Below are 22,503 nucleotides of genomic sequence, written 5' to 3'. Positions count from 1 at the left end.
GAGCACCAAAACACATTACGTCAGATTACCAAGAGGTTTTAAGGAATACCTGGATCCATAGAACTTGATTAACACGCAGCGGAATCTGACAGTGGTCACGAACAATTTGTTTAATGACCTTCCTCAACCAAATCACCTTCTTCCTTATGGGACCTTCGTTTTCTCTTCAGATGGGGAGAGGAGAAACTGTTTGTTGATTTGGTATATTGGGGACCATAACCATGCCTTATGTTTTAAACCTATTAGGGTTTTCATTATCCCCTAATGGGCCAAACTGGTTTTCGCTCATTAAGTCCATATCAATTTTCTAGTCGTCTAATGGGCTCACTTAAATAGATCATTTTATATTAAACCCATTTAAATGTAAATAACTAATATAAATGTTATAATATAATATGTAGCCCATATTAATTAATTAGGAATTATAAAATTCCTAACATTGAGGACCTACAAAGGCACTTCAATTCATACCTGACATTGTTGAGGTTGTTTGTATTTGCAAGGGGTCTGATAAAATGAGTTGAATTCTCTACGACAGGCCTAAGACCTCTAAAAGACAATGTTAGCCTATTTTTTGATAAAATGCTATCAGTTTACTTTGGATTGAACTAAACACCTTTGTGCCAAAGCATGTACGGTATAGCAATCTTGTACCTTGGTCATAATGTTGACTTCAGTTAATGAATACTTCACATTTTAGGTTAACCTGAGATTGGTCCAAGATAACACGATGGGAAAATTAGATCTCAAGCCTAACCCAAAAGATACGCAAACTACGTTAAACTAATGTTGAAAAGGGTTTGAAAATTTGGGTGATTCATTCTACACCTTCAACATATCTTTATTGTTCATTCCTATTTTTGCCACTGCATTAGCACACTCTAATTCACTATGCAACAAATATGATGAGCAATATTTCCATGTCATGCTGTCTTGAGAAGGTCATTTACATCAATCATAACATTTAATTTGAATATACATGAAAATCTTGAATTTGTCATGGATGAAATGCTGACACACACTTGCAAGCAAGTATCTTAATCAGCACTTTTAATGTATATATCTTCATTTCATTAGCACACTCACTCATTATGCCAAAAGCTACGCATTTTTGCGAAGTCGTCTACATCAATTATAATATCTGCATAAACCTAAAACCCTAATTAAGTTGTAGTGGATGATATATGGTAAAAAAAACATGCAATCATTCTGCATAAACCTAAAACCCTAATTATTTTTTCCAAAGTAGTAGTACATGTACTTATTATTGTGCAAGGAACGTGAACAATATTTATATGTCATGTGTCGGCTATAATGTTAATGCATGAATCCAAACTTTTAACTTATCTTTACTGTTCATTCTAGAAAAGGACATAGTACACATAGATAAGGGAGTCAATTAATTGTGTTTCAAAAAGATTTTGGCAAAACAAAATGCTTTTCAAACATCTAAAAGTTAAAGAAACAAAGAAATTGAAGGTTTGGAATAGTTCATTTGATGTTTGAAATGATGTTTTTATGCATGAGTTCGTTTAAAATATATAGTTAGAAAACATTTCCGAGGAAAAAATACTACCTCACATGATTACCTCAAAAGTTAGAAATAAACAAGGAGATAATGAATTAACAAAATAAACACACTAGAAATATATTCTAGTTCATTTTCAAATCACGAAAATTACATCTAATATGAGGTTTGGATGGGTTTAGATGTCAGAGACTCTTCTATGGGCATATCGGTGTGGTGGAAGGACTTGAAAAAAAAAAAAAACTAGTTGTAAACAGATTTTTGAATTAAATTATTGGAGGGGTTTCATACGTGTTTCTTCTGCTTTGATTGGCCTTCTTATGGACAATCCCTTTGTATGTGCTGCACTCCTCGTGCTTTTTATAATACATATTGATTTTGCTAATAAAAAAACATCTAGTATGCGACACATTGATTAGAAATTTTCAACATAATCAATTGAAAATACAACAAAATATACCGCTCAATTATATTTATACAAGTCTTTCCAAATCCTTATATATCTCAATTATTCTTTCTTCTAAAATCCTCTCCATGGCTCAATCACACACTTGGTGTGTAAAAGATATCAAAAAAGAAAACTTATTTACCCAAGAAATATATAGAGAAAGTTCATCGATAAATAAGAATATTTCCTAAAACTAAACAAAGTATTCTAGAACTAATGCAATGATATTTAGGGGGTGTATTTGATTAAAAATTTAAAAAAAATATTTTGACAAAATAATTATGTGGATTTTGAAATACTTTTATGATTAGGATTTTATAGTTTAGATTTTAATAAATTTACAAAATATGAATTCATAATATTTTTAAGAATATAAATTTTTAAGATTTCAGAGGATTTTGTGAATTTTTAAAAAATGTTTAAGATTATTGATAAAAATCCATAAATTTTATTCACCTAACACTTCAATAAAAACTCATCTTATACAAAAAACTATAAATTTGTTACATAACAAATCAATTTTTCTTAGCACATTTACAAACACAATAAATTTATTCCCCTTCAATCATCAATTATGTTAACCCAATGTAGTAAATAATACGGATATTTGTAATCATTCCCACAATAACGAGTCACCAAACAAAAACATGTACAAGAATTATTTTAAATCTCATTTATATAATTTATTCACTTATACACGAGTGAACTTCTTAGCTCATTAAAATTCTTTATTTTTCATGTGAATATATCGTATAAGCATGTAGTCAAGATGTTCCTAAAATTCAAATAATTGAAAAAATCTCACATATCACACGTTTCGGGACATGTTAATCATTGGTCGAAAGAGTAAAAAAAATTATGAATGTCTACCACTTTCAACAAAATGACAAGGAATTATATGTGATGGAAAAAAACATATCAATTTGTAGGAAAAGAAAGAAAGAAAAAAAATCACATAAAATTTTAAGGATTTAGTTAAGATTGTTTAATGTGTATTTTCTCATAAAAAAAGTCTTATAAAATCCATCTTAAGAACTAACCCGTCAAAATTTATATATTTTGAATATCATAAGATTTTTTTAAAAAATTATAAAAAATCTTAATTAAATATCAACAGATTTTATTAAATTTCTTAAAAATTCTTAATAGTCTTGATTAAATATCACGAGACTTATTTGTATTATTTAAAAATCTTGATTAAATACTTCAAATTTTTTTTTAAAGGAATCTTTTAAAATCCTTTGAAATCCTAATTTAATACATCCCTTAAATGAATATTGAAGAAGTAAAAGTGTTTGAAAACTTCATTAATGCATACCAATGACCTGTTTTCTTCTTCATAAATGACTCATATATAATGTTTAGAGAAAAACTATAACGTGACTTATTTTATTGTTAGACTAATGTTTTGAATCCGATGCATGTCTGAGTAATTATATTTTGTTGGCATTTTGTGTTGTCAATTTTCTTTTTCTTGTTTTTCTTTTTTACAAAAACATACTCATCTTATTTCATTACTTAGCAATTGTCCAATACAAAGAATTGTATGATAGAAACCATAGAGACTAGGAAAGAATGGTATCACCCTAGCAAGCTCATGGACAATTTCATTGGTTTATCTCTTAATAAAACCTACGAAAAAGGTTGGATTACGGCTAAAAACACTTCAATGTCTTGGATAATGTTAGCAAACTCAAAATCATCCATGAACGGTTTGATTATCTTATCCACGATGCTCTTGCAATCCATTTCAAAAGTCACATGCTGCAGACCAAGAGAAATCACGAACTTCATAGCTGTGAGAAGGGCCTATGTTTCTCCTTCCTTAACATCCATACATGGTGACCTCGAGTTCATGTAACTAGCAACAAGAGCCACAACATGGTTTCTAACACAACACCCCATTTCAGTGATGTTAGTGCCATGAGCAAAACCAGCATCAAGGTTGCACTTGAGGTGTCCCGAGATTGGAGGGGACCAATTGATGCTATTCCGAGTCGCAGGGGAGGCCATCGGTTTGAAACTGAATTTAGCTTTTGCCCAGCCCTGATAAAACTCATCACCACAGTGAACAACTCTAAAGTCAGAAACACTAGCTTTTGCCCAGCCCTGATAAAGCCATTTTTTCTTTTTTAGGCTACCATAGTATTACATCATTTAATTCTTCATTTTATCTTTGTTTGTTAGTGTAAGAGGTCATTTACCAAGATTTGTCATCAACAAAATTGTTAAATACTCTACACCAATGTCATGTTGATTAAAATGAATTTTGTACTTTATTATCATTTGAGACTTCATACTATTTAGTTTTGACTTAAATATGATTTTTGTTCCTAAAAAGTAGAGTAATTTTGATTTTAACGCTTTATTTTTATTTATTTTAATCCCTGTGAAATTTAATATTTTGATTCTACTGTCAAATAAAAACGTTAACTAATGACATAACAATGACATTCATATTTTAGTGACTTGTTATATCATTCACAATAATAAACTATATTTTTAAATATCTTATGAACTAATTTGACATCATCAATTATTTTGAATAAATAAGAATTTAAAAATAAAATTTACTAAAATAATTTACATCAATTATGAGACTCATTAATAAAAGTCATTCAAATGTTAATGTCGTTATTTTGTCATTGAAGACTAAAATAAAAAAATATTAAATTTTAAAGAAATCAAAATCAATATTTTGAAAGGATCAAAATCAAAATTATCTTATTTTTTAGGAACTAAACTCATACTTAATGTCTCTCATTTCTTTTTGAGAAACAAGTAGACTATTTTTAAAAAAAATTATGCTCAATTCCATATGTGATAATTCTGTCAATATGATTTTGTTAGATGGGAGAAGAGTTAGCACAAATAGGATTTTTTGATGAACAACATATCAAGAAAGAATTGAATTTGGTTAAATAATATATAATTAATAAATAAGGATCGATTTTTTTAGCAATATACAAAATGTATCATCAAATATTCAATATGATTCGAATAGCTTTTATTTTTTATGGACATTGTCCGATTGTAGACATTCAGCAATGGGTAATTCTACTATATATTGTCTTACTATTATATACGAATGGTTAATGACAAGTAAAGTATGAAAGCATGTGATCAAGACCCTGCATTGCACATTGCATAAGCACCCCAAAAGGAGCCAATAGACATAAAAAAAAATCCTGAGGCCAAGAAGCAAAACATTAATCAATATAGTGTTGCCAGCGATATATTTCTCAACATATTTTTATTAAGTGAATTGTATTCAAATTCCACTAAGAAATTTGGCCCAAAGTTTTACAAAACTCACATCTAATTCGTCAAATAATACGAAACATTTTTAAAACGTTAAAAATTGTATTGTCAAAATTTGTCTTATCCTCCTAATTGATGAGAATGCTAATATTTCATGCGCAAGCGCAAGCCACTAAAATGAGAGTTGAGTGGGGATTTTTAGTAAAACTCACAAAATTTACTTTAAAGGATATTATAAAAAATATCTTACTATAACATTTTTCTTATTTCATTCATACAAGTGAAATGCATGAACAACTATTAGAGAAGGCAAAGTCTTGGGACATGTTTGTTTTCTGTTTTTGAAAGTTGTTTCTATTATTAAAATACAAAAATAAACTTGTTTGATAATAATATTTTTTTTAAATTGTTTCCGAAACTGATTGATATATATATCAAAACAACAAAATATCGAAACATCTCTGAATCATTTTAATTTTCTAATTTTAGTTTTTATCATTACTTTTACATCTTTCCCCATTTTAGTCTTTAAGAAATTGTTATACAAAATAATTTTTAAAACTCAAAAATAAAAACACAATCAAACTCACCCTTGCTGTTTTCAATTTTCGAATCAATAGTCATAACGAAAGATTTATCTTAATACATATTATTTAAATGTTAATTCCTAAAAATTCATAAATTAATAAAACGAACCTAAATGAACCTTTTACGATAGGTGAAAGAAAGAGATTGAGTGCAAACACTTTAATTTGCGGCGGCGAAAGTTTGCAAGAAAATAGAAATTATCTGGACATTGCAGTTCCTGAAAATGGGGATAGAAAGGGAGAAAAAAAAAAAAGTGGAGTGGAATTGGAAAAATGAGGGACGAAAAAAAAGTGCACCTAAAATGAGTGATTCCGATAGTGAAATAAGGTTGAGGGGATGCCCATGGCATCTTTAGAAACGAAAGCCAACCAGCTCATGTATATATATGCAGCATATACCACATGGTGAAAGGAGCATGTGCAGTGCTATTTTCATCTTTTTTATTCTTCTAGTAGATTGTGACTTTCGAATCATCTATGGGATACTTAATATGCAAGTTTGTAGCAAAAAAAAACTTCTAATCATGTTCGGCAAAAATTCTTCATTAAATTCAAAGGCAAAACACCTGCACTGATACTTCCTCTGTGCCTAGGCCTTTTATACTTCTGTCCCGTGTAATGCACAACATTTGCATGGTTATTTTTTCCTTTTTTTTTTTTTTTTTTTTTTACAGAAACTCATTGATTGAATGGTTGCATATCACCTCTTTTTTGTATACAAGATGATGGGCATATGAATCCAATTCAGGCCCCTGGTTGTTGCAAGTTGCAATTCATGATAAGAACTGCCAGCAGTTAATTGAACCTTCTCAAATTGTTTCTTTTTAAGAACTAAAAAGATTTGTGCTAAAATAATAGATGTCAAGAAGAACAAGAGACCTCGGACTTGTAAAGGATTTTGAAGTACTATTTCCGCATCCCCTAACCAAATTCACCCACATTTGGGTTACTTGTTAATGGCTGATCAAGTTTGATAGATTCACCTTCTCAAACAAGTTCTGAAGGTATAATATCAATCACTTTACACCCATTCAATGCATCACTACAGTTATTTCATATCCCCTTCCTTTTTTTTTTACCACCCCATAGCATGTCCTAAACAGAGTCTAATATAGTCCCCTGGACTGTTTCATTGCCCATATTAGCTTTGGAATCTCAAAGAAATTAAAAACTTCATAATAATCATCATTGAAGCTTAATTTCACCTAATTCCTCACACAGCTGATATCTTATTTCCCCACCCCACCCCCCCTCAAGGGATATGCAATCTGCTACGTCCATCAAAACAAATTGAAACTAAAAATATAACCAAGCTCGTTGAGGGATGGTTTATACAAAAAAAAAAAAAATCAAATACTAATAGTGGCATGACACTTGACTAAAACATTGGAACATCAGATGAAAGAATCTTCAAAATGATGCAGAAAAACACATGCATACATGTTAGACAGTGGGTTCACGTTGGATACATGCAAACAAAGAGGGCACACCATTCTCTGGAAACTCCTATTTCAATAAGATGTCATTAATATATTTAACCAGCAAGCAACATCGATTTATATCATCCCAAATACATCAAGCCAAATCCTCAAATAATGATACATCAACACCTTTGTAAAAACTTAACCAGTGTTCATGGCGGGTGTTTTATTCTGCCAACCGCCATAGGCAATTTGTGAAGGAAGGCCCACTATGGAGGCGCTATAGGCTACAATGGCATGTTTATATTGGTGGATTTCCACCGTGTTCTGCCATCCACCATTGATAACACTGCACTTAACACACTCTTCATTTTTTCACTATCTCTCTTCTTATTTCATCACACTTTTTGTTCTCTCTTCTATCTCTTTCTGTCGCTGGGTGTCCATGAACCAATTTTGTAACTTACAACATTAATCTAACTTACAGCTAACACAATATTAACTCTAACAAAGCCAAAAATATGAAAGTGAAGAGACAGGCATCAATTTATAAATTTAGAAATACTCACATTCACACAGATTACAGCAGGGATCAGCCAGTGAGTTAACCGTGCAAATCATGATTTCATAACAACAACTAACAACCAGAAGCAAGAAAACAACACCAATTTTTTAATGTTTGGTTTAGAGTCACATAATAACAAGGAACACAGCCAGAAGCTGATTTCCTAAGCAAAACCTAAATACACAAAAGGAACCCTAAATGCGACCATCCCACAAGGACTCAGTCTGAACCTTGCCACTCTTCAAGAGCCTATCGATTTCCTGCGGAGGGTTCAAGCCGAGCCTCTGAGCGCGCTCCCACCGCGCGAGCCGCGTCATCCCGAGGCAAGGTCCGTACGCCATGTTCAGGTCGAATTGCCGCAGCGCCACCTCGCTCTCCTTGTACTCATCTGCACACAAAACGAAATTTCACCTTTTATTTAGTCGCAAAAAAGGAAAGAGAGAAATGAAATTGGAAAAGAAAGAAATGAGGAAACCCTAGCGATTAGATTGACCTTCTAGGTCGGGTTTTCCGCCGTGGGATATGAGGGCCGGTGATTGGGCCGCGGCGGGAATCGGAGATTTTTTGGAAGATTTTTTGGTGGCGGTGGTTTTCTTCTGTCTGTAAAAACCCTTTATGTTTCCGGACACCGATGCCATTTCTCTCTTTGTCTATCGCTCTTTTCAAATTTGAATTTTGAAATGGTCTGAACTTAGGGCAGGGACTTGTTTGGGTTATAAAGCATCTACTTTTTTTTTGAAGTGTTAAAGCCTCTACTTTATTTTTTGTTTTTTTTGTTTTTATTTTAATGAGCATAGTGTGCCATTAATTTTTTTATCTATAGAAATATGAACGACTTAAGTTTTTTTATTTTTTGCTATTGTACCTAAATTAAAATTAAAATTTCATTTTAACAACTTCACCTTTAACCCTTTTTTTTACAACTCCTTTAACCCTTATTAAGCGAGCAACTTTTCGATTTAATTAAAAAAAATTCATATAATAATGAGGATCAAAATCAATAATTTCAGATTTTTAAGAATGAAATCAATTCAGTAAAATAAAAGGAATGGAAATCAGTTTTTTAAAAAAAGCCAAAATAAAAATTCTGATTTCACATTAACAAAAAATATATTTAATCTTTCATAAAATATAAATAAATTACTTATTTAGTATTTATAGTTTATAGTTATACGAATTTTACTTGTTATCTCTGTAAATATTTTCAAATCACTTTTGATTCCCATTGTTACATAAATTTTATCTTTTATTTTTTAGTTAATTTGTAATAACAAAAACCAATAGAATTTCATAAGAGCCTATAACAATTAAATAAGTAATTTTTCCTAAAATATAAAAGTAGATTTTTCACAGAAAGATTAAGACATTCAGGTTTTGCATACTAATCGCTGAAATCTCTATTTGCCAGTTACTCTCCTTTTTTTTTTTTTTTTTTCATTCCCCCTCAATTGATTTCTAAGATGACAAGGAGGACAGTTAACGCAAATTAAACACGCTTAAATTAGTTTCCTAAGACAACTGCAAATCCAAATTTTGAGTGCCGAAATCAAATGTCCTCAAAACTAACTCATTCATGAATCATGATCATGGTTACGATTTCTTCAACTTGGTACTTGTTTCTTCCCATAATTTTATCGTTATGCCCCATAACACTATGTGCATCAGTGCTAGAAGACCTCAAAAACTTACATCAACCACCAGATTTTAACTCTACAATTTTCTCCAACTGTCTCAAGAACCCGTCTCTAAGGTACTGCAGTTCCTCTCCCATGTTGGACCTTGATGAAATATTCAAGTTCACTATTGTTGCAAGCCATCTCTGCAATGAGTCAAAGAATCCCAATTGTGTGGAGTCATTCCCCAAAGTTGATCTTAGAAACCGACCAAACATTGCACCTCTTTATTTGTCCTTCGATTTCTTTTGGAAGTATTGCCCCTTAAGCATTATGTCCATTGATTTGTCAAACAATTCTATGAAGGGTGATTTTCCAACTGATGTTCTCTATTGCACTCAAATCCAGTCTCTTGATCTAAGTATCAATGCATTTTCTGGTGACATTCCAATTCAAAGTTTCTCTCCCCTTACCAACCTCACTTTTCTCAACCTCTCCTATAACTGCTTCTCAGAGAGTAAACTCTCTGATTCCCAATTCTTCAAAAGGTTTAACTCTTCTAGTTTTCTTCATTCTGGTGCTCTTTTGGATCAAAAAAGGTTTACAGTAAAGGCTATTTTTCTATTGGTTGGCTTTCCCATCCTTGTCATTTTGATGGTAATTTGCTTTTTATGGCTTTGTTTCCAAAGGCCTGATTTTCTACCAAGTAAACTTCAAAGAAGTAGGAGGTTTACACCGGCAATTCTAAAGGCAGCAACTAATGATTTTTCAAATAAGTATTTGGTAGGAAAGAGTGATGTTGTTCACATCTACAAAGGGATCTTGAGAGATGGTACTGAAGTGAAGATTGAGATGTACTGGGATGATATACCGAGGGATAGTTACCGTAAATTTGTTGAAGAATGTAAGGTTCTGTCTAAGTTACATCACAAGAACCTTGTTAGATTTCTGGGGTGGTGTAGGAGCAGAAAATTCAGGGCTATTATAACTGAATGGACAAGAGAAGAGAATGTTGAAATGTGGTTATCAGGGTCAGGTCCACCATGGAATCATAGACTGAAAGTGTTAATGGGAGTTGTTGCATGCATGCGTTATCTGCAGGAGGAATGGCCTGAAGTTGACTATGAACTCAACACAAGTAGTATTTTATTGTCTGACAATGTGGAACCATTGATTTCGAGGTTCAAAGTTGGAGATCAAAACAGCAATCGAAGAAGTAAGAATAATAGACAATTGTCACATAAACACCATTTCTTCCCTTGTGCTGTCTCTTCCTTTTTCTTGTTTTTATGGCATGCTTGTTAATTGGTATTTTCTTTTATATTGTAGAGATACATGGGTTTGGAGTATTTCTTCTAGAGATGATACTAAGTAGAAAGGTTCAAGAGGAGTTTGATGGAGGTGATGCTGGATTTATTAGATTCATGAGAACCCTTAATCTTGCAGATTTGAAGCAGATGATTGATGAGAGAATGAAAGTAACTGAAACAATTTTTCATCAAGTTAAACAGGCATTGTCTCTAGGATTAATGTGCATAGACCAATCAAACAGTGACAAGCCTAGCTTGGCCATGATATTTAACACTATAGCAAGAGCCTACAAGGCTAGCCATGCTTTGCCATCTGCAAATCATAGATTTAAGAGACACATGCCTGTTCAAACCAAATAAGTCGTCATATCAGTATTCAGTGGACATTTTCTTTTGAAATATTTCTTAGAACAAGTGTTGTCATTGTTCTCACTTCCGAGTTGTTATTTTGATAATTTGATTATAATATATTCATTGTTAAAGTAATGTGATACATGTATTTTGATAAAACTGTATGTAGTTTAAAATCTAATGCCGGTATAGTATGTTATAAACCATCACCGATTCACTGTGCATACCCATCCAAATCTTTTTTTTTTTTTATCAACCAATTTTAGTTGTTAGTTTTTACTAGAATGCTATATAGTGAAAGGATTCAAATCCACCACTTTTCCTCTTCTTCTCCCTTCAACTTTTAAAGCCCCTTTCAAGTATCAAACCAACCTATAACTCTTTTCGAAACTAATTCGTGGAATGCACAGTCATACGCATAATTTTATTTTTTTTTAACTTTTGTTCCAAAAGAATGAAAAGATGATCCATAATCAATTCATCATATTTATTATTTACACATTAGTTTCTCTATATCGTTCTTACACCGTTCATGTACGAATATCAAATTTCATAACAACTGTTTTTCACATTAGTTACTTATCCCATCTTTCTTATAAAAGTGATAACAACTGTTTTTCGTGGTTTCTAGTAAAAAAGGACCAGAGGGGATATTTCTTTCGTATTGATTTTTTACTAATCCAATCTTAGGGTCAGAGTAATTTTGTCTTTGGAATAAGTACTTACTCCTAATATTTCGTATACCGAAATAACTAACCAAATTTTTAATACCTTTGCATATACTGCTTAATTCTGATAAATGGTTGCTATAAAGAATTTTATATTATTAATTAATAAAAAATCATTTTTACAATAATTATCACAAAAATCAATAATTTTTTAAAATTGACGATTCAAAATTTCACATTCACTGTATTCTAATTAATTTTTTATTTTATTTTCCATGCTGAAGAATAGCTCGACACAAGAAGACTATGGTGTATTTCCTTTCCTCATATTCTCTATTGAGCACGAGCACTTTGGGACTCACAGCTTCGTACTTTTCTTCTTTCTCTTTCCCCTCGAACTCAAAAATAAGGTGCATGGACGCCGGCGGCTTAGATTCCGATGGCCGTGAATTCAACACCGCCGAGGACATGTGGAGGGAACAGGCGGGTGACCCTAGCAAGAAGACCCAGTGGTATCGTGACGGCGTCTCCTACTGGGAGGTACCTCTCCTCTGTTTCTCTTTCTTAATGGGTCTTTGTTTTACAAAGAAAAGACATGAAATTTAGATAAGTTACTTTCAGGTTGCAATTGATATGCTGTTGTTAAAAAAAGTTTGCTTTTTGGTTTGTCTGTATGAGCAGGGTGTTAAGGCAAATATGGATGGGGTATTGGGAGGGTTTGCAAATGTGAACGAGCCTGACATAAGTTGCAGTGAGGATTTCTTGAACATTCTCTTGTCTGAACGTTTTCCTCCTGCTGCTGATGCTAGACGCCAACCACTTGTTGCTCTTGGTACACATTCTTTGCCTCTTTGTACTTGAACCCCACTTCTGAAAACCAATGTGGTTCTTGGTGATATAGTTTCATAGACTTTCAAATCGAATGAGAATTTAGCTGGGGTTTTACTTTATTTTTTTTTCCTTCTTGGGAAAGATAACTATTGTGTTTTAGACTTTGTTTCGTTTGCACTTTCTAGGTGTTTTTTTTTTTGCGACATGTGACATTTGGTACCTGCTTTTGATGAATGTAATGCAAGAATTGCTTTGAATAGTTATTTTTTGTACATTGAGGATCTAATCAGCAAGCTCTTGAATTTCAGATTGTGGTTCTGGCATTGGCAGAGTCACCAAAAATCTGTTAATAAGATACTTCAATGAGGTTTGCCAGATTTACCTTCTTTATATATCTTTTCTGTGAGTCAATCTTCTGGCTTGCCATTCACCAAGCATGTATTGTTCTTTTACGGTTCTTAACTGAGTAATTATTGTTGGCGCTACAATTCTAATGAAAAGTCAGTGGAGCATATGTTGTTTTGATGTTTACAATGCCAAGAATATTTGGTACTTTTCTTGTCTGGGATTATGACGTTCGTGACATTTAAAGAGAAATGCAATGAAATTAACAGGAAATTTGTTTTTAGGTGCTTGATTGAATCTATTTTGGACCATATCTGATGCAGACCAGAAATATAGATGAACAGAAATAGGAATAAACAGAGGAAAAGGAAAGGAATTGAACATATATTATTGATGAAATAAGAGAAATAGCAGTAGGGGAAACCTACTACCCACAGAGCCTAGCTCCTCTCTCAGCGAATGGATGCATTCTCTGCCTAACAGAAGGATACGCACAATCATGAATAATCCCCCCTCACTCACCCCCACGTCCCTCTATAACAGAATACCTCACCAACCATCCTCACTCTCTTTCTCTCACTACCACCTCATCATTCTCTCTCCACACTTTGGGCTTATTTACTTGGGCCACATCCTGCACTAGGGGCCTATCAATATCATTCCACTTTGGTTGCACTACCCTTGTTATAATTTAAGCCTTCTTTAAATGAACGCATGCCCTAGTTTGGAGTTTAAACAGCTAGTAGGGTATTCCCAATCTACTTAAACCATAGTGGTGAGTAGCTTCTATTTCTATATATATTTGAAGTGTACTGCTGGTTATAAGCCTACCCAGCTCCAGTTGTATCAAATTTATTCATGGGGTCAGGGGTGGGATCAACTCCACTTAATGTGTAACGATCCAGGCTTAACAGCTTCTGGGATATCAAACAGTTATCCTATTTAGAAGGGTAAGGAAAAGAAGCAGGGATTGTGATATAGAGCAGAATCTAAAATACATGGGTTTGGGTTATGCTTATATGGATTTGTTGTGTCACAACGGAGGTTAACCTAACTTATAAACAGGTCATGCTAGCCTTTTAGGTTGAGCTATATAGCTATTCTGGATGTGTTCAGGTTGACCATTTTAGTGTCACAGCCCTGTTCTAACAACAAAAATATACTAACTTGAACATGTTCCATTTAAATGCCTATCAATTATTTAAGTATCTAAACAGTGCAATTTAAGTCCTATCTTTTCTAGCTTTTACTAACTATATAACATGAATTGTTACCTGTTTTGGTTGCTTGCTTGCTTCTGAATTATGATATCGATGGCCTTACCTAATACCTGATGTCGATGTCTGCCCCTCTTTCATTCTTTGTTTCTCTAATTTAATTTAATTTTTTTCTTATGACTTGTTAGAGATAGCATTATCTTTTATCTATTTTGTTGCCATTGGTGTGCCCATTGCATTTATTAGCCTTTCTTACATTTGTCTATAATTTTTTTCTTCTTTAAATTCAATCTGGAACTATTTGATGCATGATATTTTAGAGAAATGTTTAAGTTCTAATTTTCTTATTTGTTCTAAAATTCAGGTTGATCTTCTGGAGCCAGTATCACATTTCTTAGAGACTGCACGTGAAACTTTGGCTTCGGGATGTCAGACAAATTCAGATATGCACAAAGCAGTTAATTTTTACTGTGTTCCTCTTCAGGTGTGTACTTTGTCTCCATGTAAAAGACAGCATCTTTCTTTCATTAGGTTAGATAGTTGATATGATATGGGGTGTGAATAGAGTGTGGAATTCACATTGAAACATTTCACCTCCCTGCCTTATATTCCCATAGAATGAGTAAGAATAAGTTGGTCATTGTGAACACTATTTAAACAACAACAGCTAACATAACATTTTGGAGAGATATTACCGTCTTCTGAATGATTGTACAATCTGACCCTTGACATGTACCTTATACAAATTGAGATATTGAATTGAATTAGACACTAGCCATATTACAATGGTGTGCATATGCAACCTGGTGCTATAAAGCCTCCTGCCTTGTCCAACCCTTCCCTGGACAACCGCACCCCATCCCCGGCAAATTCTGTCTCTGCAAGTAAATAACTACCTGGAAACTGGTATTATCATCGTTTTTTTATTGAAAAATAGGAAGAGTAGCTTTTCTTTTATTTTTGAGATGTTACTTCAATAGTTCAGACTTTTAAATGGACCTCTGTATTATGTTTTTCTTTTTAACACTCCAGTTATTTCTTTCCATATTTTTTGGCTGTAATGTGCAAGCAAGTTTTCACAGGTAATATTGGTATGTGGTTTACTTTTATGAACTCTCATATTTAACAAATAAATAAATATCTGGAAACTTGCATTTATCTTCATAGAGATGTAAGCATTGAAGCAGCTGCATATTAGTTTAAATGCTTGTAGAGTCCTTTTACAATACTTATAACAATCCAACTTCAATGTCTTTTCCGCCTCCCTCTATGTAGTACCTACTCTCTCTTCTGCTCCCAAAATAATTAAGTAAATATGTATTTTCTGGCCATTCGTACACATGATAGTCTTTAGTAGATGCATTCAATTTAATGTGGCATCTCTGGCACTTTTGATATTTGTCTGGACTTTCATCATTTCAGCACCACTATTTGCCCATTCTTCAGTAATGTTATTGAGCACCTCTTGCTTTACTTCTTTTAGGATTTTACACCAGATACTGCAAGATATGATGTAATATGGATTCAATGGTGTATAGGTCATCTTACAGATGAAGATTTTGTTTCATTTTTCAAGAGTGCAAAGGTAACTCGTCCATTATTTGGTTAATATCCTTTGCAGATCAGGTTATTTTGTTAATTGGGAGTCAAGGATTACATTTAAAAAATTTAATTTTGGATAAGGAAAGGTTCCACACAATTAAGTATATACTTGAGGCTTCAGCTTTCTCTACTAATAATTCTTTAGAATGCAAAGATGTGGAGTGCATGCTTGATAAAGTAATCTATTTTATTGATTATTTCTGCTCACCTATGATTCAAATTTTTTGTTTTGATTCACATTTGCCATATATGTGATTTGCATTTGCCTTGGTGCTTGCTAGTAATGTACAAGTCTTGCATTATTGCAGTGAATGAGATTAGATAGTATGAAACTAGCCACCATTTCTAAAAGCATGTGTTATATATACAGCTATCCATTATGAAGGGATATTCCATTTCTATACTATCAAAAAATATTCTCATACTTGCAACTAAATATTTAAAGGGATTTTTTTTATAGGCTAAACTGTACCTCTTATTCGCAATTTGGCTATGCAGAAATATTTGATAATCTGAAAGTTTGTATATATTTTATCTTATCACTATTAAATATTGACATATGCATTACTATAGGTTGGCCTCAAAGCAGGTGGATTTTTTGTCCTGAAGGAGAATATTGCCAGATCTGGTACTTTCATCTTTGTTGCATTTCTGTCTTTCTAATCATACTGAATTATTTATTTCCTGCATTTTATTAAACTAATAAAATTAGTTCAGGCAGCTTTTCTGAAACCTATATCTCAAACTTAACTGTACATGGAGAGTGCTCCTAGTCTCTTATGGTGTTCCCCAAATATGGCGAGTGCTGAGCAGAGCCATGAAGAACAATGCTTTATAGATGGGAGTTGGAGCAACAAGTTTAACTTTATTAATTGATGTTAATATGTTAGGAAAGCACCACAAATAAACTTCCGTGGAGTGGCTAGTTAAAGAGATACCATGCAATACATGGAAAACTAATCATATTAGTAAGTTTTTGATCATTAGCTTTTTTGAGGACAGAATAAGTTAATTTTAAGACACGTCAAAACTTTTGTCAACCAGTTTCAAGCACAGTAGATTGGAGCTCAAGATTTTAAGGAACTCGGATGGGAATAGCTTTGTGGAACCCAGATTATGTTTTTCTCCTTTCTAAAGAGTTCATTTGTAACAAGCTTAAAGTTTAGTAAGTTTTAGTTTGAGGAGCACTATTAGAATATCTAATGGATATTGTAGAGGATTTTTAAACACTCTTTGGGGTGTTTTATATTTTTAGGGTGTTTAAAATCAAGACTTTTCATCATATTGGCTTCCAAAGTCCAAACTGTGGAGAGTGGCTCCCCTTCATAGACCCACCTAATTACATCCTCTTGGAAACTCCCAAATACTGTCTTGAATGATGTCAATACAATTTAATTTTCTTTGCTGTCATCAATTAATTTATCCTTACACCTTTCAGTTTAAGTTTGGACGTTTACTTTATGGTTTTGCATCTTTGTTTTCATGCTTTGTTCCGTGCAGGATTCGTGCTTGATAATGAAGACCGAAGTGTTACAAGATCTGATTTGTACTTCAAAGAGCTATTTTCTCGTTGTGGATTACATGTTTACAAATCAAAGGTAAATTGCACATGCTTTTACTTGGATTCTTTATGATATTTCTTCACATTAATGGAGATATTTTGAACAGCCTTTTGAAATTTTCAACATGGTCTCTTACTTTCCTATGACAAGGAGGATACGGACATGACTTCAAATATGGTGATTGATGAAAAATCGTATCTAATGTTTCCTGAAATGTTACATTTTATTATCTGTGCTTCACGTTATTATTCTGCTAGTAAAAGATATATTTCCACGTGCTGATGTCTTTCGTTTATGAACTTTTCAACTTTTTACCATAGGATTCCTTTGATGTCCTTCACGCTATGTGATATATATCCCTCATATTATTTCGAGTCTTCTATTTTTCTACTTGCCTTTCACCATTCCTTTTTTAGTTTCACTACTGTTTTCTAAGGTGTTGTTTTGTTCAATCAGGATCAGAAAGGATTCCCCGAAGAATTATTTGCTGTGAAGATGTATGCACTAACTACAGACCCTCCAAAGAAGGCTCCCCGAGCAAAATCCAAAACATCAACTAATAGACCTAGAACCATTATGTGATCAGGTTTTCAATTGCTCTTGAATATTCTTCGTAAACCATTTTTTGCTTCCAATTGGGAGATCCATGTTGTATATTAGGTATTGATTTGTTTGAGTCATAAGCCATTAAATCGGCTTGTATGTGAAATGCAATTTTCCGTTATCTCAGCTACCCAAGATTATCTAAAGGCGAAATTTTGAGTTGTTTTACTACCATATTGATGGGAGTTATTGATGAATCCTATTCGTGTAACATCTCTACTAGTAAAATAATTTTTAATTTTTTTCTTACCTCTCTTTTTCTCTCCCTTCTAAAAACTCTTCATTTTTAGCGTACCTGGTCCTACCTAGAAACCTCCGATTAAATTGTTCATCAATGTACTTCTCTTATTTTGATGAAGGTTGATCACTATACCTTAAAAACCGAACTTGATTTTTGGTATTAAAAGAATAATACAATAATACATTAATACTATACCATAATATAAACTGTTATCGAAAAAATATTATAAGTATGTACTTTTTATATATAAAAATGGGTAATTTTTTATTTATCGATCTGAAAAGTACAATCTAAAACCAAGTGGTACAACAATGTGGCGTCATTTCCTTGGGAAGCCATCAAGCTACTATGGTCAATTCGCGCAATGAATATAGGTCAAGTTTGTACACTCTCAACTTGGGTTGTGATCTTATGGATATAGGTTTCAATGGGACAAAACGTATGGATATAGGCAGGTTCTAATGCTTTTTTTTAAGAAAAAAGTAATTTTTAAAATATAAAACGCGTTTTGACCTACACATATGACGAAAACATTTTCGTGCTCAGATCAGCGCTTATGTTTAAATAATCTGCGTACGCATAAAGTGGCGGCATTAAAACTTTTATTTATTCTTTTTTTTTCTACCACTAAAACTCTTATTTTAATTAGCAAAGCAACGCAAAAACTATTTGAATTAATATACCTAAATGTTTATGAATCGCTAAATTTCGAAAGTAAATATTTATTTTTCAAAATCCTTTTCCATAAATTGATAAAAATAAAAGATTACTTTTTAAAATAAATCAAGTCTTGTATATACTTTTTTTAAGGATCTTGTATACTTTTTTTTTGGGTGAATAGGATCCTGTATACTTAATTAATTAACTACCTGCATTAATTTAACTATTATTTTCTCTAATTTTGCATATTATGCCGTTGATTTTATGAAGTAAAGAAATAGTATTTCAAAAATATTATTTAAAAAGTTGGCATATTGATTTTAATTTGATTAAGTACTGGTGTGGCTCTCCTCTTCCCACCTGCACTTAATCAAGTGTCTTGTTAAAATTTGTTGTGGAGGTAGTTTTAAACTCGTCCTAGATATCATTCAAGATTTAGTTATATAACAAAAAGTAATAATACACATACATCTAAAAATTTTAAATACCTAATTAGCATTCACAATGTTTCTTTATTTATTTTTTCATGTTCACATCATAATATTTAAATATTTATGTTTTCTTTTTCTTTTTCTTATTAAGTGTAAAATAGTATATTGGCTGTCCATGAATGCTTTATAGAAACTCGGCTGCATCAGATAGAGAAATAAACACTGTATGCTTCCCATTAGATTAGCCATTATTATTGACTTTATTAAAACATAAGACACACATGGATTAACTGCAACATAAAACCACGCGTTGAATGAAAACACGTTATCCATCCATAGAATATTGCCCAAACCAAAGTGCAAGCTCACTAGCTAGCTATTAAGTGCAGGCTGGAAGAGGAGAGCCACACAAGCACATGTTATTAACATAAGAAGACACGTCAAATCTTTGCAAGTTTCCACCCTGCAGAATCTCACCACACAGATTATTAAAACTCACATTCAAATGGTGCAAAAACTTAAGCGTAGCTAGTCCCTGAGGTAGCGTCCCATAGATACGGTTGTTCCTTAGATCCAAGTCGAAAGTGATTCGGACGAAATTGGACACTATTGATAAGAGATGAATGATTTTTACTTTTAATTTCTTATCCATATAAAAAAGCCACTTCTACATTAATTTGATTATAATTAATATTAAAAGTCATTTTTTTTACCTTACTTATAATTATAACTAATATCACAAACTAAAATCATCAATCCTTAATAAATAATTTTCAAAACCATAGTGTAATAAAAAATTCCACAATTAGCAGGATAAAATCAGAAGTTTGATATTCTTTTTCTTGTTTATTTTAACATTTTAATTTATTATTTTAAAAAATAACTATTCACCGTAGACATGTCAGCTTTTATTATGAAGTAATAACAAGCCAGCTTCAATTCGTGCGTTTCACAACTCCAAACCCGACATCGCACCATATAGCATCACTGAAATTAAAAATGCAATACAATTACATAGTGTCACATATACAATTACGTGGCACGTTAAATTCTCAGCAAAGAAACTTAACACCATGAAAACACACAAGAGTTTCTCTTATTCGTATGTAGTATACTCTTTGTGGTAATTAAGCGCAAATGAGCTATGTTTGGTTGAACTCTAGAACCGTTTGCAGCTAGGAAGAGGGGAGCCACACAAGCACTTGTTATTAGCATACAAAGACGCATCAAATTCTTGCAATTTACCACCCCGTGGAATCTCACCACAGAGATTATTGTAGCTCACATCCAAATAATACAGATCCTTAAGCGACGTAAGTCCCTTAGGAAGCGTCCCATATATAAGATTATGGCCAACATCCAACAACCCCAAGGTCTTCGACAACCTTACTTTTCCCAAATCAAAAGCAAACAAGTTGTTTGCCAGATATATCCTCTCTGTGTGTTTCTCCGACCCAAACAACACCGACGCATCACCCTCCAGCATGTTCCGGGACAAGTCCACAATCTTCATGTCCGGCTTCCCCAGCGACGCCGGAATCTTCCCGATGAGGCGGTTGCCGGAGAGTGAGATAAACCCGAACCTCTCCGAGACGGAAGCGAACAAGTCTGGGATGGGGCCGGAGATGTAGTTGTTGTCGAAGGAGATTCCGTAAAGGTCGGGGAGAGAAGGAAGCCAGGAAGGGAGGTTGCCGGAGAGTTTGTTGTTGGAGAGGTCGAGGAATCCGAGGGCTTTGATTTGGGACAAGAAATGGGGTATCTGGCCGGAGATATTGGTGTATCTGATGTTGAGCTCACGAAGCTTGGTGAGTTTGGTGATGGTGGTGGGTATTGTGCCAACGATGTTGGGGTTGTTGGTGATGTAAAGAAATTTGAGGCAGGGAAGGCTACCTACGGAGGGGGGAATAGGGTAGGGTTTGCGGAGGTTAAGTTCGGAGAGGTCGAGGTTGTCGACGCGGTATGTTGGGGTGACGGTGTCGCATGAGACACCTACCCAGCTGTTGTTGCAACAGTCGGTCTTTGGGTGCCATGAGGAAAGAGTGGTTGGGTTGCCAAGCTCTTTCTTGATTTGGAGTAGCGTTTGTTTGTCTTGTGGGTTGCATAGTTCTGAGAGTGCGAGAGAGAAGGACATGACTATGAGTAGAAGAATGCTTAAGAGAGACATCTTTGAAGGGATTTTGATTAATTCAGTATGATTTGTCTCTGAAAATTGGACGTATATATATGGGTGTGTTGGCATCACGAATGTCTCCTTCGAGTTAATTCGCACTACGTAAGCGGTCAAAAAGGTCATGCATGTGTGCTCCCTCCAATGTGCTGTGGTCTTATGTATGGATATAGGTTCCAATGGACCAAACTTATGGACTGTGATCTTATGGATTTAGGTTCCAATTGAACTAAACATATGGGCTATGGTCTTGTAGATTTTTAAGTATCAATTCAGAAATCTTGCCCTCAGCATGTAGATAATCCACGCATGAAATGACGGCACTCAAATTCTTATTTTGATTAAAGATTGAAAAAAATACTTAAATTAATACAAGTTTAATTTGTATGTATTACTATTTTTTATATTAATAATCAATTAGAATTCATTTAAGATATGAATTTAAAGTACTTAATATAAAAATTTATAATCTTACCGTTCATTATAATTTATGATTAGATAATAATTTATAAAATATTTACACATTTATTTCATCATAGTAAAATCCAATTAGAAAACTTTAATTTTTACAAATGATTAGATTTTATAAAATAATTCTTTATTTTTAAATTGTTTTCCCCAAATTTAATAAAAATAAAAAAATACTTTAGAAATTAGTTACATTAAACATGTAGTCATGTACTAGTTATCTTTGAATTTTAAGCTTTTGAAGTTAAGTAAAATGAAAGTAGTCAGTAGCTGAGTGCAGGTATAGGCAAATAAGTAATTAGCGAATACTGGAATCAGGACAAAAGTTTGTAATTGCACGAGTATGAGTTGGGTATAAATAATTTCATAAGTGCTTTCAGCGTTGTTTTTTAAGCTGAATTGCAATTTCCTCTTGGTAATTTATAATGAAATTAATGCAAACCTTTATTATGCTGTCGAGATACAATTCTACTTGGAGAACAATAACAAAAACACATCTAAACCTGCATTTAAGCTTATTCTTAAAATAAGTGAAAGTGTAAGAAATACACTAAAAGGAATTGATATAATGTGTATATGAAAAATAAAAACTTTTTCGCAATAACATATATAATATATATGGGT

At 32.9% G+C, this 22,503-nt stretch overlaps 4 protein-coding genes across 5 annotated transcripts; 2 read left to right on the top strand and 2 right to left on the bottom strand.

The window, feature by feature from the left end:
* Positions 1 to 7,849: 7,849 nt before the first annotated feature.
* LOC100778329 (DNA polymerase delta subunit 4) lies at positions 7,850 to 8,516 on the bottom strand. The gene is made up of 2 exons (XM_003524725.5): positions 8,304 to 8,516; positions 7,850 to 8,198 (listed from the first exon to the last, which is right to left on the bottom strand). The coding sequence occupies exons 1-2, from the start codon at positions 8,446 to 8,448 to the stop codon at positions 8,005 to 8,007; spliced, it is 339 nt and encodes a 112-aa protein (XP_003524773.1). The 5' UTR covers positions 8,449 to 8,516; the 3' UTR covers positions 7,850 to 8,004.
* Positions 8,517 to 9,396: 880 nt separating this feature from the next.
* On the top strand, positions 9,397 to 11,634 carry LOC100779045 (LRR receptor-like serine/threonine-protein kinase FLS2). The gene is made up of 2 exons (XM_003524049.3): positions 9,397 to 10,639; positions 10,753 to 11,634. Exons 1-2 carry the CDS (start codon positions 9,397 to 9,399, stop codon positions 11,091 to 11,093), a joined length of 1,584 nt encoding a protein of 527 aa, XP_003524097.1. The 3' UTR covers positions 11,094 to 11,634.
* A 372-nt stretch (positions 11,635 to 12,006) lies between these two features.
* LOC100777982 (alpha N-terminal protein methyltransferase 1) lies at positions 12,007 to 18,161 on the top strand. Of its 2 annotated transcripts, none has more exons than XM_003524047.5 (8): positions 12,007 to 12,292; positions 12,434 to 12,584; positions 12,892 to 12,950; positions 14,510 to 14,629; positions 15,629 to 15,730; positions 16,321 to 16,375; positions 17,248 to 17,345; positions 17,766 to 18,161. In XM_003524047.5, exons 1-8 carry the CDS (start codon positions 12,059 to 12,061, stop codon positions 17,889 to 17,891), a joined length of 945 nt encoding a protein of 314 aa, XP_003524095.2. In that variant the 5' UTR covers positions 12,007 to 12,058; the 3' UTR covers positions 17,892 to 18,161. The 2 variants fall into 2 exon arrangements, with proteins under 2 accessions (XP_003524095.2, XP_040871382.1); XM_041015448.1 differs by lacking the exon at positions 17,766 to 18,161 and adding an exon at positions 17,416 to 17,754 and having other exon boundaries at positions 12,022 to 12,292.
* Positions 18,162 to 20,154: 1,993 nt separating this feature from the next.
* Positions 20,155 to 21,431, bottom strand: LOC100777796 (polygalacturonase inhibitor 2). The gene has a single exon (XM_003524724.5). It carries the CDS (start codon positions 21,406 to 21,408, stop codon positions 20,404 to 20,406), a length of 1,005 nt encoding a protein of 334 aa, XP_003524772.1. The 5' UTR covers positions 21,409 to 21,431; the 3' UTR covers positions 20,155 to 20,403.
* Between the last annotated feature and the right edge of the window lie 1,072 nt (positions 21,432 to 22,503).

This window comes from Glycine max, chromosome 5, assembly GCF_000004515.6.
Source record: "Glycine max cultivar Williams 82 chromosome 5, Glycine_max_v4.0, whole genome shotgun sequence".
Classification (NCBI taxonomy): domain Eukaryota; kingdom Viridiplantae; phylum Streptophyta; class Magnoliopsida; order Fabales; family Fabaceae; genus Glycine; species Glycine max.
This window is presented reverse-complemented; position numbering and strand designations above follow the sequence as displayed.